At 39.8% G+C, this 17,610-nt stretch overlaps 1 protein-coding gene across 1 annotated transcript in view; it reads left to right on the top strand.

Moving 5' to 3' along the window:
• The first annotated feature begins 7,718 nt into the window (after positions 1-7,718).
• LOC108762219 (protein prickle) overlaps positions 7,719-17,610 on the top strand; it is a 19,943-nt gene continuing 10,051 nt past the window's right edge. The window contains exons 1-3 of the mRNA XM_018509123.1: positions 7,719-10,394; positions 12,308-12,614; positions 17,535-17,606. Of these exons, the coding sequence (XP_018364625.1) occupies positions 9,868-10,394; positions 12,308-12,614; positions 17,535-17,606 (906 nt within the window). The 5' untranslated portion in view covers positions 7,719-9,867. The remainder of the gene's footprint in view (positions 10,395-12,307; positions 12,615-17,534; positions 17,607-17,610) is intronic.

Consider the following 17,610-nt stretch of genomic DNA (forward strand, 5'->3'; position numbering starts at 1 on the left):
TCCAGAAGCGCGGGAAAGAAAGAAAGCGAGCAAGCGCACGCGCTACGCGTCGGGTACCTCCGCTCTTCTCGCTCTACCGCATCGCCGCGATGCACCTGCGTCATCGCTCGAAGGAACCCTCCGATTCCGTTCACATAATATGGCTAAAACATAAAAATCGGTCAGCAGGTATTGTGCCCGAGAACAGAGTGAACGAATAGAACATCCTTGAAATTTACCTCGAAAATATACAATTTCAATATTTACAAAAAGAAATTAAATCCGACTGAAGATCGGATTGAAATAAAGGAAGAGAATAATCGACTATTAGAAATATTATACATTGATTATCTTAATAATTTAGTAAAACGTACAAGAAGATAATCGATGTATGATTTGTTTAATAATAAAATAAGCTTTTGTATATTAATGAAACAGAATCATATGAATAATGTTGTACAGCTATCCTATAGTATGCATCATATAATGTAGAATGACTCTAATAGAGTAACTTTCACGAACACCTGCGTGCCAGCGAAACAGGTGATGGGCGGACGGAATAGCGGCGCATTTATATACCCGCTTGCTCAGAAGCGTCTGTTTGATTCAAGTTCTTGTAAGGACGTAAGGCTTAATACACAATGGAAAGCATAGGCACTAAAAGATCAAGGAACAGATTTCAACCTATGAGAAACCGTGTATATCAGAATTTCATGTATATCAGATTTCTGATAGATGAAAGATGTTATATTGTCTCTGCATACAGCACAGAAACTTGAAGCAACATTGTTGCAACATTTTTAATGTTAGGGGACAGTGGGGAGTTTTGAAGCATGGGGAGTTGCGAAGCACGGCCATAGATATCGCTTAGTTGTGGTTTTGATAGGTCTTACATACTGAAAAGATTGGTTCTCCTAATATCTCAGTTTTCTTGTAGCATTCATCCCGATAGCACACCTTTGTTGTATCTCTCCAGACAGTGTGTTCAACATTTTGTTCGGAAAGTTTTATTGAGCATTCGTGTTTGTGGCAGTTTCATAAACATTTTCAAGCGAATCGAAAAGGTGAGTGCACACAAATTAATCAACAATGATTAGGCTTTCGACGTTCAAATGTATTTATGCAAAAACATTCGATGTGTTACTGACGCGGTGGCAATTTTAAAATATAGCGATTTTTAGTCGTGCTTCACAATTCCCCACGATTTTTGAAAATTCCAAAAAGCAGTTTTTTGGGCCAACAGACAAAAATTGCCGATGACTTTGGATTTTATGCAAATCCATCAACCAGGAGGTGTATTTTAAGATGCTCTAGAGATTCGGTTAGATAAAATGTGAAAAAAAAAATTTTTTGTGGTACTTTTGAGCCCCAAACAAAGCGTGCTTCAAAACTCCCCACTCTCCCCTATTGCAATGTTGCTGGATTTGCTGTTCTTTTCCTATTGTGATACTTTTCAATTGTGTCTCAGGCTTAAGGCTTAATGCACAATAATATTGCAATGTTGCTGGATTTGTGCTGTTCTTTTCCTATTGTGATACTTTTCAATTGTGTCTCAGGCTTAAGGCTTAATGCACAATGAAAAACAAAGGCAATAAGAACGGGAGAGCTAACAGAGTTCAATTTACTAGAAATCGTATATTACACAAGGTGCTTTCAATTGCTCAACATATTTCGACACAAACATATACTAGAATGCACAAAATATAGCGTTGTGCACAATTCAGTTGAAACGAAATATGTACTGTGTATGTTGCACAATTTCGGAGTTGGGTTTATTTTTCAATACCTTGCTCATGCCTTATAGTATTTTTTAATCTAATGCGTTTCTGTGTTTCCATTTCTCGTTTCCGCGTTTTCTTCTTTCATTTATAGTCATTGCGATTAGTAGTACAGATGCTTTCTATTTAGTGACACAAATCGACACAAGTGTCGCTCTATTTTTGTTATTCACTGGAATGCCAAGAAAGATGAAATGACGTTTGTGTTGACCTATGTCACTAAAAGCACTTTATTTATCACAGATAGAGAACACAAGCCGACTAATAGCTCTTGTACTTGTACGGTTATGGTGTTGTGTCGACGATTACAGCAATTGGAACTCAGCTTGTGTTGTTGTGTGCACGAAAGTGTCTAAGGATATTGCAGTTGGAAAGCATCCACAGTGCAGGTAAAATACACGGTTTCCGGTAGGTTAAAATCTATTAGTCTTTGCTCTTATTGTCTATATGTCTATGATATAGAAACAAAAATTGTATCGTGCGTTAAGAGAAATGTATCAAGCCGCCGTACTATAGAAAAATATATATATGCAAACGTAAAATAAACGTAAAACAACGTGTACATACGTGTAAATGTAAAATAACCGTCGATCAAAAGGCACCAATGTCGAATGTTGCGAAAAACAAAACGATTAAAGAACAAGGCCGAAATGGCAATTTGCGCATATGGAGAACCTTGCTGCGTACTACAAACCAGGCGTTTTCAGACGGTACGACTCAATAACGTAATGTCCAAACGGATATAGTCGTTCGAGGCGATGACGCTAAGTATAAGCGATACATCAGTCTGTATAAGCGAAAATCCATTTGATCGTCGACGTTGATGAACGCGTTGTAAGCGGCGTGTACGATCGTGCAAGCCGAGCTATTCGCGTGTACGAGCAGGATGCACCTAGATGCAGGGGTACTCAAACTGTGCGACGATGATATTCCACGAAAACGAAACCTGGGAATTCTTTATGTTGGAATCCGAGAAAATATAATTTAGTAGATAATCAAAGACTTTCTAACTGTCGTGATATTTACAGCGTCTCTTATTTCTCTCGCTTGATTAAAATTCGCTTTATCCGCGCAATTATCGGCCTGAATAGATTTCTCCATAAAATTTTATATACATCCTTGATTTTAATTGAATTTAAATTTTCATCAAATTTTACGTATAATATTCGATTTTAATAGTGAAAATCAGAATATTTCTACAGTATTAATACTTTAATACTTCTTTTAAGTATCACGCAAATGCGTAATATTTTACGGTAATATATAAACATATTTTCTTCATATATAATAAAGTTAATAGATGTAACGGACATTTACGTACCTCATTCTCATAAAATACAGTAGTCAATTAAGATGCAGACGCGTCGGAAGCCGCATTGTGGTGTCGGTCGGCCGCGTTTCCGCGTCCGTCGCTCGTCGATTCGCGCTGGCCATCGACGGTCGCGCAAAAATTCCGCGGTTTGAGAACCCTGGGGTCCATCGATGTGTAGGGCACGGTACGGTACGGCAAGATAGCCAGTAATTCCGTCGTGCGACATTGGCCACACCGCGGTTGCGGTACCAGTCGCTTGCCGAAGGTACCATAGCGCACACGACGATTATGCCGGCCGCTTCTCGCTCTAAGAGAAGTAATAGCAATTTCTATCTGCGCGGCAGCCGCAAGAAGTAAGTATGCCGATCGCCACAATGTAGTTTTACACGTCGGAGGCTGGTCGAACGCAGTTACCGGATATCGCATTTGCCTGTTGGGTCGAAGGGCGGCGGGTCCGCGATTAACCGCGCAGGAAATCGATCCCGCGAGAAAAATGCCGCCGCGGCGGAATTCGCTTGTATCGGTTTATTGTGGGTATCTATCGAGAAGAGAAGGAAAAAAAGGAGAAGAAAAGGAGTATAGGAGAGCGCGGGAGCCTTAGAAGCCACTCTCTTTTCACTTTGGATCGTAAAAATTTATTGATCCGCGGGAAATCGTTCTGTAAACGATAGTCATTAACGAATCGTTAAATTCTTTTTACGATTAGATTGCCACGAAACGGTGGCTGTGGAGAAATCCGTCGTGTCGCCGCGGGAATGTGAAACGATGTGCTAAGCGTATATATTCCGGTGGGAAAGAAAAGTAAGCAAGAAACTCTTTGTCCGGTGTCAGGGTCATTATGTTTTTATATACACTGTAAAAAAAGATGGAGGAATTCAACTCGAATTGAGGTAAACCAATTCAATCTCAGAGTCCAATACGGTGAACTAACTGTCGGGCTGTACCAAAAAAAATTTTATTTCGCTACGTCCGATGTAGAGTCACTCACAGGTTGCCAAAACTGTAGTGTTATCTGTTTTAAATTCATGTATATAAGATATTGAAATTCAAGCAATCAAGTAACGAAGTAACTCACCCACACGATCGCCAAATCTCATCATGAAATCTTGGATAATATATTAATATTCACAATTAAACACCTTTTATAATACATTTGATGTAGCTATGTTAAAACTCCGTCCACTCTATCTGGAGTGACGAGTATGTCCAATGAAACATTAAAATTGGAATAAAGACCTTACAACTAAATAACTCAAGGGTAATTTAACTGCGTAATTCTAATACATCTGCTTCTTCATAGAGATCAAACCAATCATACAGAAAAGTAAATTGAACTAATTATTTACGCAATTCAATTATGGGACGGCATAATCATAAGCGTTGGTTTACCTCAATTCGAGTTAAATTCCTCCATCTTTTTTTACAGTGTATCTAACTAGGCTTTAATTCTTCTTGACTTGATTATACTTCACTTAACTCAAATCGCGCAACTCTCAGATTTAATTGTGTCGACCCTGAGTATTTTTTATAGTGTATCTTCGAGCGTTCATAAATCGAACGGGCGATGATAGGCTCGCAGGCAAACCTCTCGATTTAATTTAATTAACCATAGAAATTAAATTACGTTCCTTGACTTTTATTAGTCCCGTGTTGCGTGTCGCAGTCTTGAGGAGAAAGTCTATAAGCGTAAATTTGGTACGCGTTTGATATAGGAATAAAGTCCGACGATGATCCCACGTGTTATTACCGGACAATGTGGACTAATCTCGATACCTAAGCTTCGTCGGAACGGAGCGCAGAGTTAATCGAATAATCCGCAATAAGACACGGCACGTTTGTTCTCAGCCTCACTCGAATATCGCCGTCCCTCCTTTGTGAGACTTATTTAACGCCGAGCGGCATTCTGTCGGTGGTTTTTGCATGATTACTGCCATCCATTGAGCGAAATCCTCGCCTTGCCTCATCTCTTGTGTGACAGTTTTTGCGGTAAACTCCGCGAGAACGTGCTCTCGCTGATCGCACCTCTGCCACGGGAAAACCTTAAAGGTCTACTTAAAGGACTGGGTCCATCAAGGGAACTCGGTCGGCTTCGCGGAAGAGGCGTGTCGCGCACGTACGGATGAATCGCCATGTTACATCCCTCACGAATGGACTCAATTACACGTGCCCACAATCCGACGAGAACATCTGTGTTTTTCAACCGCGCGCTATTCGTAATGGACACTATTACGGATGAAGGTTGAAACTGAGCCGCGATAATCCGAATTTTCAACATGACTAAGACGATTGTAGTTATGTTAACATCGATAAGATATGGCTACTTTAATTACGACTATTAAAAAATATACAAATGACCGAAAATGACTATAGTAATTTAACTGCAATTTATAGTAATTTTTTATGCACCATATTTTATATTCTATTTTTATACATTAAGTATAAGCATCTATTTTTATAGTTACATTTTATATTCCCAGAAATGACTATAAATTATGATTAAATTGTAGTAATGCTTGCAATCATTTTCATGGTAATATATAATGACTATAATTATAGTCATTTTCGATTATCAACTATATTTGTTGATAGAACTACACGTATAATTATTATTACTAACATTGTAGCAGTAATAATTATAATTAATGTGTAATTATAGTTATAAATACAAAATTTTTCTCTCAGTGCACGCACGAGCATGTGAAAAATAAGTAGACTGAGTACTTTGTTGTTTTTAGGAAAAACTCCGTGAGAATAAGAACGTACACGGCAAATAAAACATGATAATACCGTAACAGACGCACAGTTAAATGACAGAAGGAATTAGTAAAGAAGGAATTAGCAAACAGCAAATTCACTGTTACAATGTATAAGCGAAAAAATATTTGTGTTGCACATTACCCCCCAGAAATGTTTATTAATTCTTTAACTGTGACATACGAAAAAGCACTTTCGAAATTACCGACAAAGAGCACTTGTAGTCATACATTTTGTATTTTATCTTGGTTTTCTGTAGTTAATCCTACATAATAACTAAAAGATACACAGAATTGTCCGAAAATGGGGAGAAATTAACGAGTATGCGCTGCTCATGTATTAAACATCGTCTAATTAACATACTAATTCACAGATAGACTTATCTTAAGAATGAGTATGAGATGTTGAAATAGACGCGGCTTACGTAAAAGTAGGAGTTAACAACCTAACAGACATGTAAAAGAAATAGAGATTTCCGATTTGGGTGGTCTGGCTTTTCAAGCGGTATCTCTATTTGTTGTACCAGCGATATCTGAACAGTGAACCAGGCAGAAGCCTCTTTGAAATATTAGCTGGGATTTGTATCTGAACACGATCGACAAGAATTAGGCTATCAGGTTATCTTTCTTACCGATCCTAATTCGAAACTGATTTAGATAAAACATACTGAGGAAAAAGTATTTGTTATCTGTGACTAATTGCGTGGTAAAATAATTACGGTTAACTCCATTTTTATCATTATTACTGCTATAATGTTTATAAACATAATTATAATCATAGTAAACGACAGTAATTGAATACATGTAGTTTGTATACATTATTTATAGTTTTGTACAAAAAATGTATAGTATTGTTGACACTGAAAACGACTATAATTTATACCATAATCTATTTTACCGTGCAATTATTGTCATAGATATAAAATATTTTCTCTTACAATTAGTACGATAGTCCGAAGTTCTTACAACTGAATCTCGTTTTTTTCTAAAAGTCAGATAAAAAGGATACTTCAAACAGAAATAAATTGGATCTATAAATATGAATAATTTACTAAACGTTACTAAAAGTTATATTTAAAGTGAATCTTATAGATTATGCATTTATTCTATTCTTTTGCACTCCGGATCCTTTATCTAAAAATAAAAAAAGTTAAAACTAAGAATATGGTCGAGTTATCAGATCCACTTAGCACAAACTACTTTCATTAGCCTTCTATCTTCTCTGCGGGACGTGTCCTCTCATCTGCAGCAATTTAAGGATCGTAATGCGACCGGCTGTCCCTCAGCGTAGAAACGCTTCTCTTTATGTTTGTTTTTAACCAACCGGTACTTAATCGCGACGGAAGAGCGAACGAAATGTCGTCTTGCGTGTACAGCATAGAGAAACGCGGCGTGTGTCTCTTAGAACGACATCGTTGCAGAGAAGTAGCAGAAGTTGTTCTTCGAAGAGAACAGAACGAAGCAGAACAGAGTAGAGCGGAGTAAATGCAGAGCGTCCTCGGTTTGCCAGAGCTCGGGGGGGCCCCGAGGCCCGTCGCGGGGCACGCATACGCGGAACCGGGCCCCGCGTATTCCGACGGTGAGGCCCACGGGCGAAAGGCGTCAGACCCCGACACGCCGCACGTATTAGAAACGAATATAAATATATCGAGAGAAGCGAGAGACAGAGAGAGAGAGAGAAAGCGATTCTTCGGCGAAGAGGGGAGTTCGCGCGCGTATTGGTAACGTCGGAGAGTTACACGCACTCGCACGCTCGCTCGTTCATTCCTCCTTCCTTCTTCCTCGCGCGGGGCCGGCACTCGCTTGCGGGCCCCGGCTTATTCCCCTCACGCCGCGTGTCCCGCAGACACGGGGGCCCGCTGAGTCCCAGAGTATGCTCAGTGTCCGCTCGGCCTCAGCACGCCCCGTGCCGGTAGAACGAAGGACGATGACGCCGCCTCTCTGAAGGTTTTAATGCGCGTCGCGTCGCGCCGCGCGTCAATCGCATTCCGTCATGTTTTCCACAATCGTGTCACACGACCTAATCGTCCCGACGAAGTTTCCACCAGGGTGTCATCCGGATTTCCCGTAACTGAAAACGGACGTGATCGACTCGCGGAGACCACGCTCAGAGGAGTGCTCCGAAGAACGGAATGACGCTTAGCGATGAAACGGACCGATCCCGCTGGATCACGAATAATCGCTGATCATTCCGTGCAACACGTTAATCGTTCCTGGGCTGTCATCCGCTCATACAAGTTTCCACACATCTGCTGCAATCAACTCCTGAGAAGGATCTGAACAAGTTCCAGATCGCATATCTCGGGCCGTTCGACCAACCGCGTTTGTACCGCGCGATAGGTGTCGCGTATTAAAACGTTAATCCGTGCTGTACTACCGGTTATACATACAGATTAGTCCTCATCCCTCCGGTCTGCCTTACCCACCCTATTTCTTGCCAGCTATCTATCTCTCTTCCTTTCTCTCTTTTTTTTTTCTTTCTGTCTTCCTCTTTCTTTATCTTTCACGATTCTTCCCTCCCGCGATCCTCACCTCCTACGGCGACTACTTTCGCCGGAGCGCGCACTCGATCCTCCTCTCCCTTTTCTTGTTCTCTCTCCGATCACTCCGTCCCTTGCTGCCTCTTCCTCCCCCGCCGCCGTCATCGTCTCTATTGCCCTTATTGCTCGAGAGACCGAGGTCGCGAGCAATACGTTTGCTCGCGTTTCGCGAACGCGCGTGCCAATCGAGAGATGGTGAACGGGCGGCGCGATGAGTCCGATCCCACCGGTGGCGAGACGCTCGCGAGACGTTCGCGAGACGACGACGACAACGACGACGACGACGACGACGATATTACATCGCGCGATTGAACTCTCCATTCTCGCTCCGTTCGACGCGAGACGCTTCTATTCTGACGGGGTATCTTTGTATCGTGAGACGTCTCCCTCTCGCAGTACGAAGTGTCGATTGTATTTTGCGAATTTTCTCATTTCCTCCATACGTCCGTTCTGTATCGACGCGAGGAGAATGACGTGCAACGATAAACTTCGACGCGATATTTCTACGAACGCGGGCGTTGTTGACATATCGTGATAACGGAGAGAACTGCAACGGAAGGTATGTTGGCGAACAGATCGGGAACACTGTTTCCCGTGATCTCGGACTTCGTTTCGCGAAGTTGCCGTTGTGATCGTCAGTTATTATAAATACGCTTGTGGAGAATTTGATTTGTAACAAGTGAAGCTTTCCTCATCTCCGAGGAGACAAATCACTGGACCTATTGGTTCAACTTAATCTTTGATACCTATCTTTGTGGGTCGGAAAAACATTCTGGAGAACAGAAGAAAAAGAAGAAAAACAGATTGGCAAGTCTCTGTGGCGATTGACGAGAATGCATTCGGAGAAAAGCATCGTGAGAGGAGAGAAAAGCTAAAGTGATAGACCACGACGTCTTGGCGACCGATTAGTGTCTATTGATCAGCTAAATTGACGTCAAGGAATAAGTATTGATGAGAGATAAGGTGAAGCGGGGATATCTCATTAAAGCTTCGCCAAGAAGACTCGGAATATATCGCCACGAAAACATCGCTCGTGACGGACAAACGCCTCTTTGATGAGCCATTATTTCTAGGAAAGCCGGAAAGTCAGGCTTCAGACGCAATCAAGAGCGTATACCACGGGAGGCATTTAATACGTTTATACCCGGGAGAAGGGTTCTACGTGGGAGCAAAAAGCCCAGTGTGTCTCGAGTGCCCCGAAGCGTCGTCTTATTAGCTTTTGCGAGAGAACGGGCGGCGGTGGTCGCGAAAAGGGACATAATATACCGTAGGGGGGGAGGAAGGAAGGAGAGAGGACCCCGCCGGCGTTCCCTAGATTAGAAGGTCTCGGCCACGGCGATTATTACCGTCGGGCTGGGGTTACGCCGTGAAGCACACGGTGGTGGAAGAAACCGCCGGTGGAAATCGATCTTAACGACCACCTCGTCCCCGTCGGTTGTCGGTCCGGATGTGGTTGTCGCTGCTCGCCCATCGCGTTCGCCGCCATTCGTCGCGTAAGAAGAAGCATGTCGAGCTTGGCGCGGAGAAGACGCACGGCGGTGCTCGGTTCGAAGCGATGGTGGCAAGGCGGCTGCTGGGCTACCAGGAGTCACCAGGAAGCGTACTTGCGCAAGCTCTACGGCAGGAAGAACAATCAAGATGCCAGGCCAAATAATGGTAGCCAAAACGACGAGGATGTCGCAGCGCGCACCGCCGGTATCGATGCACCTTGGGCGACGCCTGGTGTTTATGATCTTCCAACCATTACCGACTCCGAGCATCACTACCTGGATGCATTTCTGAGAAATCGCGAAGACGGCGCGAACGGCAACAACGACGACGTCGACGATGTCGTCGCTGTGGTGGTTGGCTGTCCGGCGTTGGCGACGTCGCGCGCGAGTCCGACGGAGAAGTGCGTGGAGTTCCTGAAGGGCGCTCATCACGACGACGGAACCAATTTCGGTCGCCGTGCCGCGGTAGACGCGGAATGTGGCCGCGTAGCCGATTGCGGTTCGATGCATTCGAGTTACGATGCGGCCGCCGGTTGTTCCGAGTAAGTTGCCACTGTCGGTGATGGAAAGAAATGTTTTTCGATATTTTTTTCCGCGGACGTAAAATTGTTTTTTACGGGAAAACTCGAAGAAGTCGCGGTATTAAAAAAATGCTGTGGGTTGTGGAAAAATGTGAAGCATTTATTCTGAAATCTAAGTGAAGAATCTGTGCATATATATACCTACATTGAATGTGTGGAATATTTCTGGATAAAGATCCAAAAATTTTAATGTGAAGTGCCAGTTTTTTTCAAATTATACTAATAAAAATTAGGAATTTTTTGCAAATTCTATATTTTACAGGCAAAGTAATATTTTATTTTATATCTAATTTTTAAATATAAGTTTGATTTTTGAATTATACAAAGTGATTTTCAAGTTTGAATTACGAAGTGATTTTCAAGACATTTAATCTTAAACGTTAACATTACGGGACAACATTTTACTAAAGTATATCTAACTCATATTCGTTTGCTTACAATTTTCATAAAAATAAATATATCGTAAAAAATTTTTTTTCAATTTAAACGTCAGATATTAAGAAACATAACGGTACTAAGCAAATGTACATATCTTTATTAATAAGAAAATAATACATATGCACGAGTTGCAATGGAATCAAGCGACATATTCATAGAAATGAAATTTACGAGCCAGAAATTTAACGACGCGAATATTTCGAGAAGTAGAAATCAAATGCCATATGTGACTGAACCATTATTAGTTTGTTTTTATTATCTCGTCTACTTTCACGTAGATTTATATCTAGAACGCAATTTCCTGTTTAACGGTTTAATTTATCGTCCTCGATGCCGGAAAACGACATATTTGCACAGCTCACAGTGAAACTTGTATTAATCACGAATCGTTTCTCAACTATACGGTGGAAAACATCCTCACACGAACGTTTGGATAGCTTAAGTGCTCGCTGATCCAGAACATGTGGAACGGCACGTGCAATTTCTTTACACGCTCGCGGAGCGAAAAATTTTAGATTGAATCGTATCGATTTATTCAAGCGAGGAACTAAGTGCTGTCAGCGGTAATATGTAGCTAGATAGTAATAATTCATCATTCGTTCTATTTTGTCGTACATCATATTCAATTATTACTCTCGTTACCGCGCGTCCCCAATTTTCCTCTTATATCCTCACATATGTGAGACACACTAATAAGCGCAGAAATATGGATTAAGTGGATTAAACAGAATTTCTAGATTCTGTTGGATATATTTGAGATCTCTTAAGTTCTACATTTCAGAATTCTAGGCTACCCTAAGTCAAGTAGATTTTACAGAATTTAGGTCTGTAATTAGGTACAATTCCAGGCTTTAATAATAGGAAGATCCTAAATTGTAGGTCTGTAATTTAATTCAAGGAAACATGAACGTAGAAACACAATTGCACTGTTCCTCAAGGATTACTCCCGTGATAATCCTTTTACATCTATTTTGAGATCTTATCTTTATATATGTATTATAAATTTATATGTATATATATAAAGATTAGTAGAATCGCTCAATTGAAATAAATCAAGTATATTATAAGTAAAGCACAAGGATTACGAGCCAGTTAAAATTAATAACATTTAATATTTAAAAATAAGTTTATAAAAAGTACAAACGTTTCGACGCCGATCGGGTCATTTTCAATGTTAAAATAATAATGTTACAATAAATGTCGGATTCTCATATTACAAAAACAGTGTTCTGTACATTACAAAGTAAATTTTTAAAAATGTAGATACGTATCCAATGTTTATGTCTTCGTTCTTTGTTACAAATATGTGATTCATTAAAACACTGAGATCAAAACCTGATCAATACATTATGCCAATGTAATTTGGAAAAATATTATATATATTATATATATTAATGAAATAACATTATTCTTATGAATACTTTTTTCTTTTTCAGGAAAGTGTGCAGGAGCTGCAGGTGCCCGCGAGAGGAGCACCAGCGGACTTCGACGGAGGCGGGTGGTCCTTCGGGACTCGGCCTGGGTCCAGGTCCGCCGATGGCGATGGCCATGGCCTTTCCGAGCGGCGCCGAGGGCGCGCCTCACCAGGAGCCGTTCAAGAGCCCGGTGCAAGCTGCGCCGGCCGGTCTGGCGCTGCAGGAGGCTCTGATGCAGCATCACCAGAGGCACTCGCAAAGCGACGACGACAGTGGTTGTGCGCTCGAGGAGTACACGTGGGTGCCACCCGGACTGAGGCCCGACCAGGTAGAATGACAGATTTATTTTATCTTGATGTAATAAAATTCTGCGAGCACAAAGCGTAGTCTGAACATTTTTTAGATAAACACCGAAAAGTGTATACATGTAACAGCAGTCGATAGTTAAAATAATAAATCAGTTTCATTTTATCTTGATATAATAAAATCATTTAGATACATCGTAGTTTGAAAAAGTATAAAAAATAAACACTAACGAACTTATACGTGTAATAACAGTACTCTAAAAAAGATCGAGGATTAAAATAATGAGGCTAACAATAAGTAGACTAGATAAGCAGATCAAAAATTTTTATGGGACTTTATAGGTACTTTATGTATTAATAATAGAGATTAATTAATTCACTGTTGAAATATGAGAGGAAAAAAGAGGTGAGAACGATTTCTCAGCTGTCGCGTATGCGTGTAATGCGAGGGTGTCTCCGGTGATTCGTCTCCTCGGATACCACTGACCGCGACAGCGGGCCTCCAGATCGCCGGGACGATTACCATCGTGAACGACGACGGCGCAGTGAGTCATCAGACCGCGCCGGTGAAAGCTTTCGCTGGATATAACGATGATAAAGCGTAATCGAGGGGTTCACCCGAAAAAGGGTATGAAAGGAGAGAATGCAGAAAATACAAAATGTACTAAACGTACAGTTGTACCCTTCGATCTCTTCTTTTGAGAGGTTCCATTCTCAAAAAAAGAACATCTCCAAATCATGCTGCCGCATAACGCAGTAAAAATAAGTGAAATTTCTACTTCTCTAATTTTAAATTATAATAAATTTGTAATTGAACTTTGTTGCTGCAACAGTAGGTCAACTTGCATTTTGTAAAAACGGAGTAAGTGAGCTCTAAAGTTAAAACATGTGATATTGACATTTTTCTCATCACTTTAATTTTAAAATTTATCTATTCCTTTTTTATAAAATGTGGGTTAACTCATTATTACAGCAAGCCTTTCAATTATTATGATTATATAATCAAAAATCCACTGCCTTACTAAAAATCTATAATGTACCTTACGCAAATTGTGTAACATAAAGTATAGGTTTTCAACAGTGGCAGTGCATTTTGAAACTCAGTCTATAGAATGTATTGAAAGACTATCATCGTTCTTTCTTTTTCTCTGATTTTCCTCTCTAACGTGTCTGAAGTTGAAAGTATCCTCTCGTATACCGAAATATGTTGCGGAATGTCAAAAACGAAATCATTTTATTTAATTAAACTCTCAATAGCGTACAATCGGAATAATTCCATGTTAGATTTCTTCCCGCCGAAGGAGCTAACTAACGCACTCGCCGTCCATTAATTGGTTTAAGCGCGAGAGTTTCGCGTCGGCACGGCGCGGAATAGAGTCCTCTTTCTCCCTCTCGGCGATGCGTGCTGGCTTTTGCGTGCCGCGCGCCAACATCGTCGTTTATTTCGCGACTCCGCGATGCGGTACGTGCAAATCCGCTTCTCTGTCTCCTCCTCCTCCTCTTCTTATTCTCTTCGTCTCCTCCGCCTCCTCCATCCCGCTTTTATTTCCCGCTTTCGCTCCTCGTCCTAGCGGCGTCCGTCCGCGCGTTTTCTTTACTCATTTTAAGTGTCATTACGTCTAACGCGCATTATATATTATGACTCGGCGTTCTCGGCGAGGGGACGGTAATCCCGTGCAACAAGCTTTTCGCGCTCTTAAGCCTATCCCCCCCGCACGACGATATGCCGTCAATTCGCGTTTTCGCGCGAAGATCTCGAGTGTATATGAAAGCACAATAATTCGCGCGGCAATTCGTGAAGATTTTACGTCTATAACGAGGGACAGCAAGCAATACGGTGCAATCTTTATGCGAATTAAAAGATACCGATATTTTCTTTTGAAGAATCCTTGATATTTACGAAATCCACGTTTTACCTTCGGAATTTCATGTTGAATATATTTTGCGATATATTCCTAATGTATTTACTTAAATATAATACTCACAAGAATTTAAAGGAGGAAGAATAATATTTTTTTCTTTATTCTTTTATTTTAATTAATTTATAGCTTAAAAATATTACTAGTATTAGATCTCGACAACTAAATCTTCGATAAAAGAAAATTTCGTAGATTTACAAATATGTTTTTATAAACGGTTTAAATATAATTATTCAAAAATTAACTGTACAGAAACAGATATAAAATCGATGCAATTAGTTAAATTATTAGTAAAAAAAAAATGACAAATCTTATCTGTAAAAAATCTATTAATTCTAAAAATTAAACGGGCTAAACGTGATTAAAATAATCAATTAAATTGTGAAGAGAAAACTTGACATGCTCGAATCACATTAATCATTTCTGTGAATATATTTATATCGGTTTTTTATTTTAAATGGAATTGAAATAATATCCATACTATGAAAACCATTCAATGTAGAACATTAATTTTAATGCGATCCGAGCACACAAGTTTTTTTTTATTATAATCCAGTTGATATAAATAGATACAGATACAGATTTGAAAATAATTTTGTAGGATTAAAAATAATGATATAAAACTGGTTGCTTCAAAGAGTATCAAAACTTTTTGCAGCATTGCTCATCATACTTGAGATTTCTACGTAATTATTTTAATGGTTTAACAAAATTACTTTTAGATCTGTATCTAATTAAATTTTTAGATATTTCTTTCCGTATATATATTTACTTTTTCTACTATTTTATTATTAATCGATAGTTTATTCTAATAATTCTTATGCGAGGAAGACGCGAGGGAAGGGTACGGCTGGCACAAACAAAAGGAACATACGCAAGACCCACGCGCGCGGCGCGAAGTGTTTAATGGCATGCACGGGACTGACACGATGCAATTGCCACTCATAAACGGACGCGAGTCGTAACGCGGAGAAATTTACCGCTAGATTGTGTAGAAACTCGATTACACGCAAATTCCAACGACTATCGAGCGCGCGCCGTTTCACTCACCAGGACGATATTCTTATGGAAATACCCGCGATGACACCCAGCCCTTCACGAGAGACATGCCATGCCGTCGTAAGAATATACGCTCGAAATAAAACCGCGCGTGCACTTTTATCCCGGCGTGCCTTCCCTACTCCTTTTATTGTCGTGACTCCATCGCAGCAGGTTTCCGTCTCAGTAGTATAAACGCGCACGTCAGTGTTTTCCTTCGTCTCTTTGGTATGTTGACAGTGCCCATCCCGATATTTATCTAAATTTGCGACGGTCAGAACGAGTCTCAATGACCATCGGTTAATGTCAGGTACAGTTGACACTAAATTCTTCCTCTTGTCTACATATATCATATATGATACGATACCATGAAGGGATAAAAAGTCAGCTGAATTATTAGTTGGAGTTTATTGCATGGTTTCAGTTGTCAATTTAATCAACGATGTAATGCACGCATTTACATATATATATATATATATATATATAATCATCAGCCTTCAACAATAATTTTTCTACATGGACAAATAAGTCCTTCAATTTTTTTACTCAGGATTACCACAAAACTAGAAATCAAGAAATTGTCAGGAAAATTAAAAACTGTCAAGGCAATCAGAGAAAAGTCAGGGAATTTTTTGCAAAATTTTTTGGAAAATTAAAATTCTTAACTTTAAAGAAGTTTAATATATGTATATACATCACACCTACGCAATTTTGAAATACTACCAATTTAATCTTTTGAGGGGCAATGGGATATATACGTCCCACCTTTTGTTCTTAATTTTTTCCATATTTTTGATCTATTGTGCAATTTGTATGCGCATATGAGTACTTTTTAGACTCTTAGGGATCTAAGTTATGCAATTTCCATGAAAAATTGCATTAATTTAATTATTCGCAATTTTGTTATAAACAATTAATGTAAAAAAACTCGTTTTTTTCATAATAAATTCGACTATTCATAAACGTGAAGTGCTATAGCTCTGAAAATTTTTATGCGTATACTCCATATCTGAAACTATAATATATATTTTTTCAGAATTTTCTGCTTGCTAGTTTTTCCGAAAAAAATTTAAAAAATTTTGGAAAATTGATCTTTTATAAGTCTATTTATTATTTATTATTTATTTCGTAATTCTGGCATCAGAATCGTAATCAGCGACCCCGAAAACCCATAGATGATCTATGATTTCAATAATTTGTTCAGAAGAAAAATGTACCCCTCAAAGGGTTAACAATTAAAAATGCAAGCAGTGTCAGCAGCAGTAATAATAATTTATATTGCTGTGTTAAATTGATTTTTCAACAAAATATTTGACGGTTTCCAAATCAGGACGAAAATTCAAAAAAATTTCAAAATATTATTGAATGCCAGAGAAAATCATGTTTGTCTGGAAATCAGGGAAAAATTATGGAATTTTAGAATGAGAAATTTGTGACAACCCTGTTACCGCACGAAAAAGAGTTTGATTGCATTAATTGAAATTCTAGTTAAAAATGATAAATCAAAATTTTCTGATTGAATCTGATAGAATTCTAATTTTGATTATCTCAACTAGAATTAGAATCAGAATCTTCTGATTATTTTCAACCATCAGAAAATTTCCTTGGTGCGGCTACAGTTTTTTTTATACCCGACAAATTAATATATTTTTGATTAATCTAAAAAATGTTATTTTATTTTTGGAACAAAGTCGTCCAACCACTTCGCAAACACGTGCGTCGACACACCGCGAGCCGTTAAGAGAAGATAGTATACTTCAAATACGGCAAAATCCCACGCTCGATGTAAAGTAACTATAGGCCGTCGCCTCATGCAATTTTCGCGATAAGCTTGCATTATCGTTTGCACATGGCCCGCCCCAGCTCTAGCGTTTACGGTATACGAGGCTCGGTTACGAGCACACAATCCGTTTCTATCCTCCGCCTCCTCACTCGAGACTCCAATCTGAATCCACGCGCGCGCGCGCGCGCGGTCTGTTTTCGCAGGTGCATCTGTACTTCAGCGCGCTGCCGGAGGACAAGATCCCGTACGCGGGTAGCGCCGGCGAGCGGGAGCGGGTGA

The sequence above is a fragment of the Trachymyrmex cornetzi genome, unplaced genomic scaffold, assembly GCF_001594075.2.
Source record: "Trachymyrmex cornetzi isolate Tcor2-1 unplaced genomic scaffold, Tcor1.1 scaffold282, whole genome shotgun sequence".
Taxonomy (NCBI): domain Eukaryota; kingdom Metazoa; phylum Arthropoda; class Insecta; order Hymenoptera; family Formicidae; genus Trachymyrmex; species Trachymyrmex cornetzi.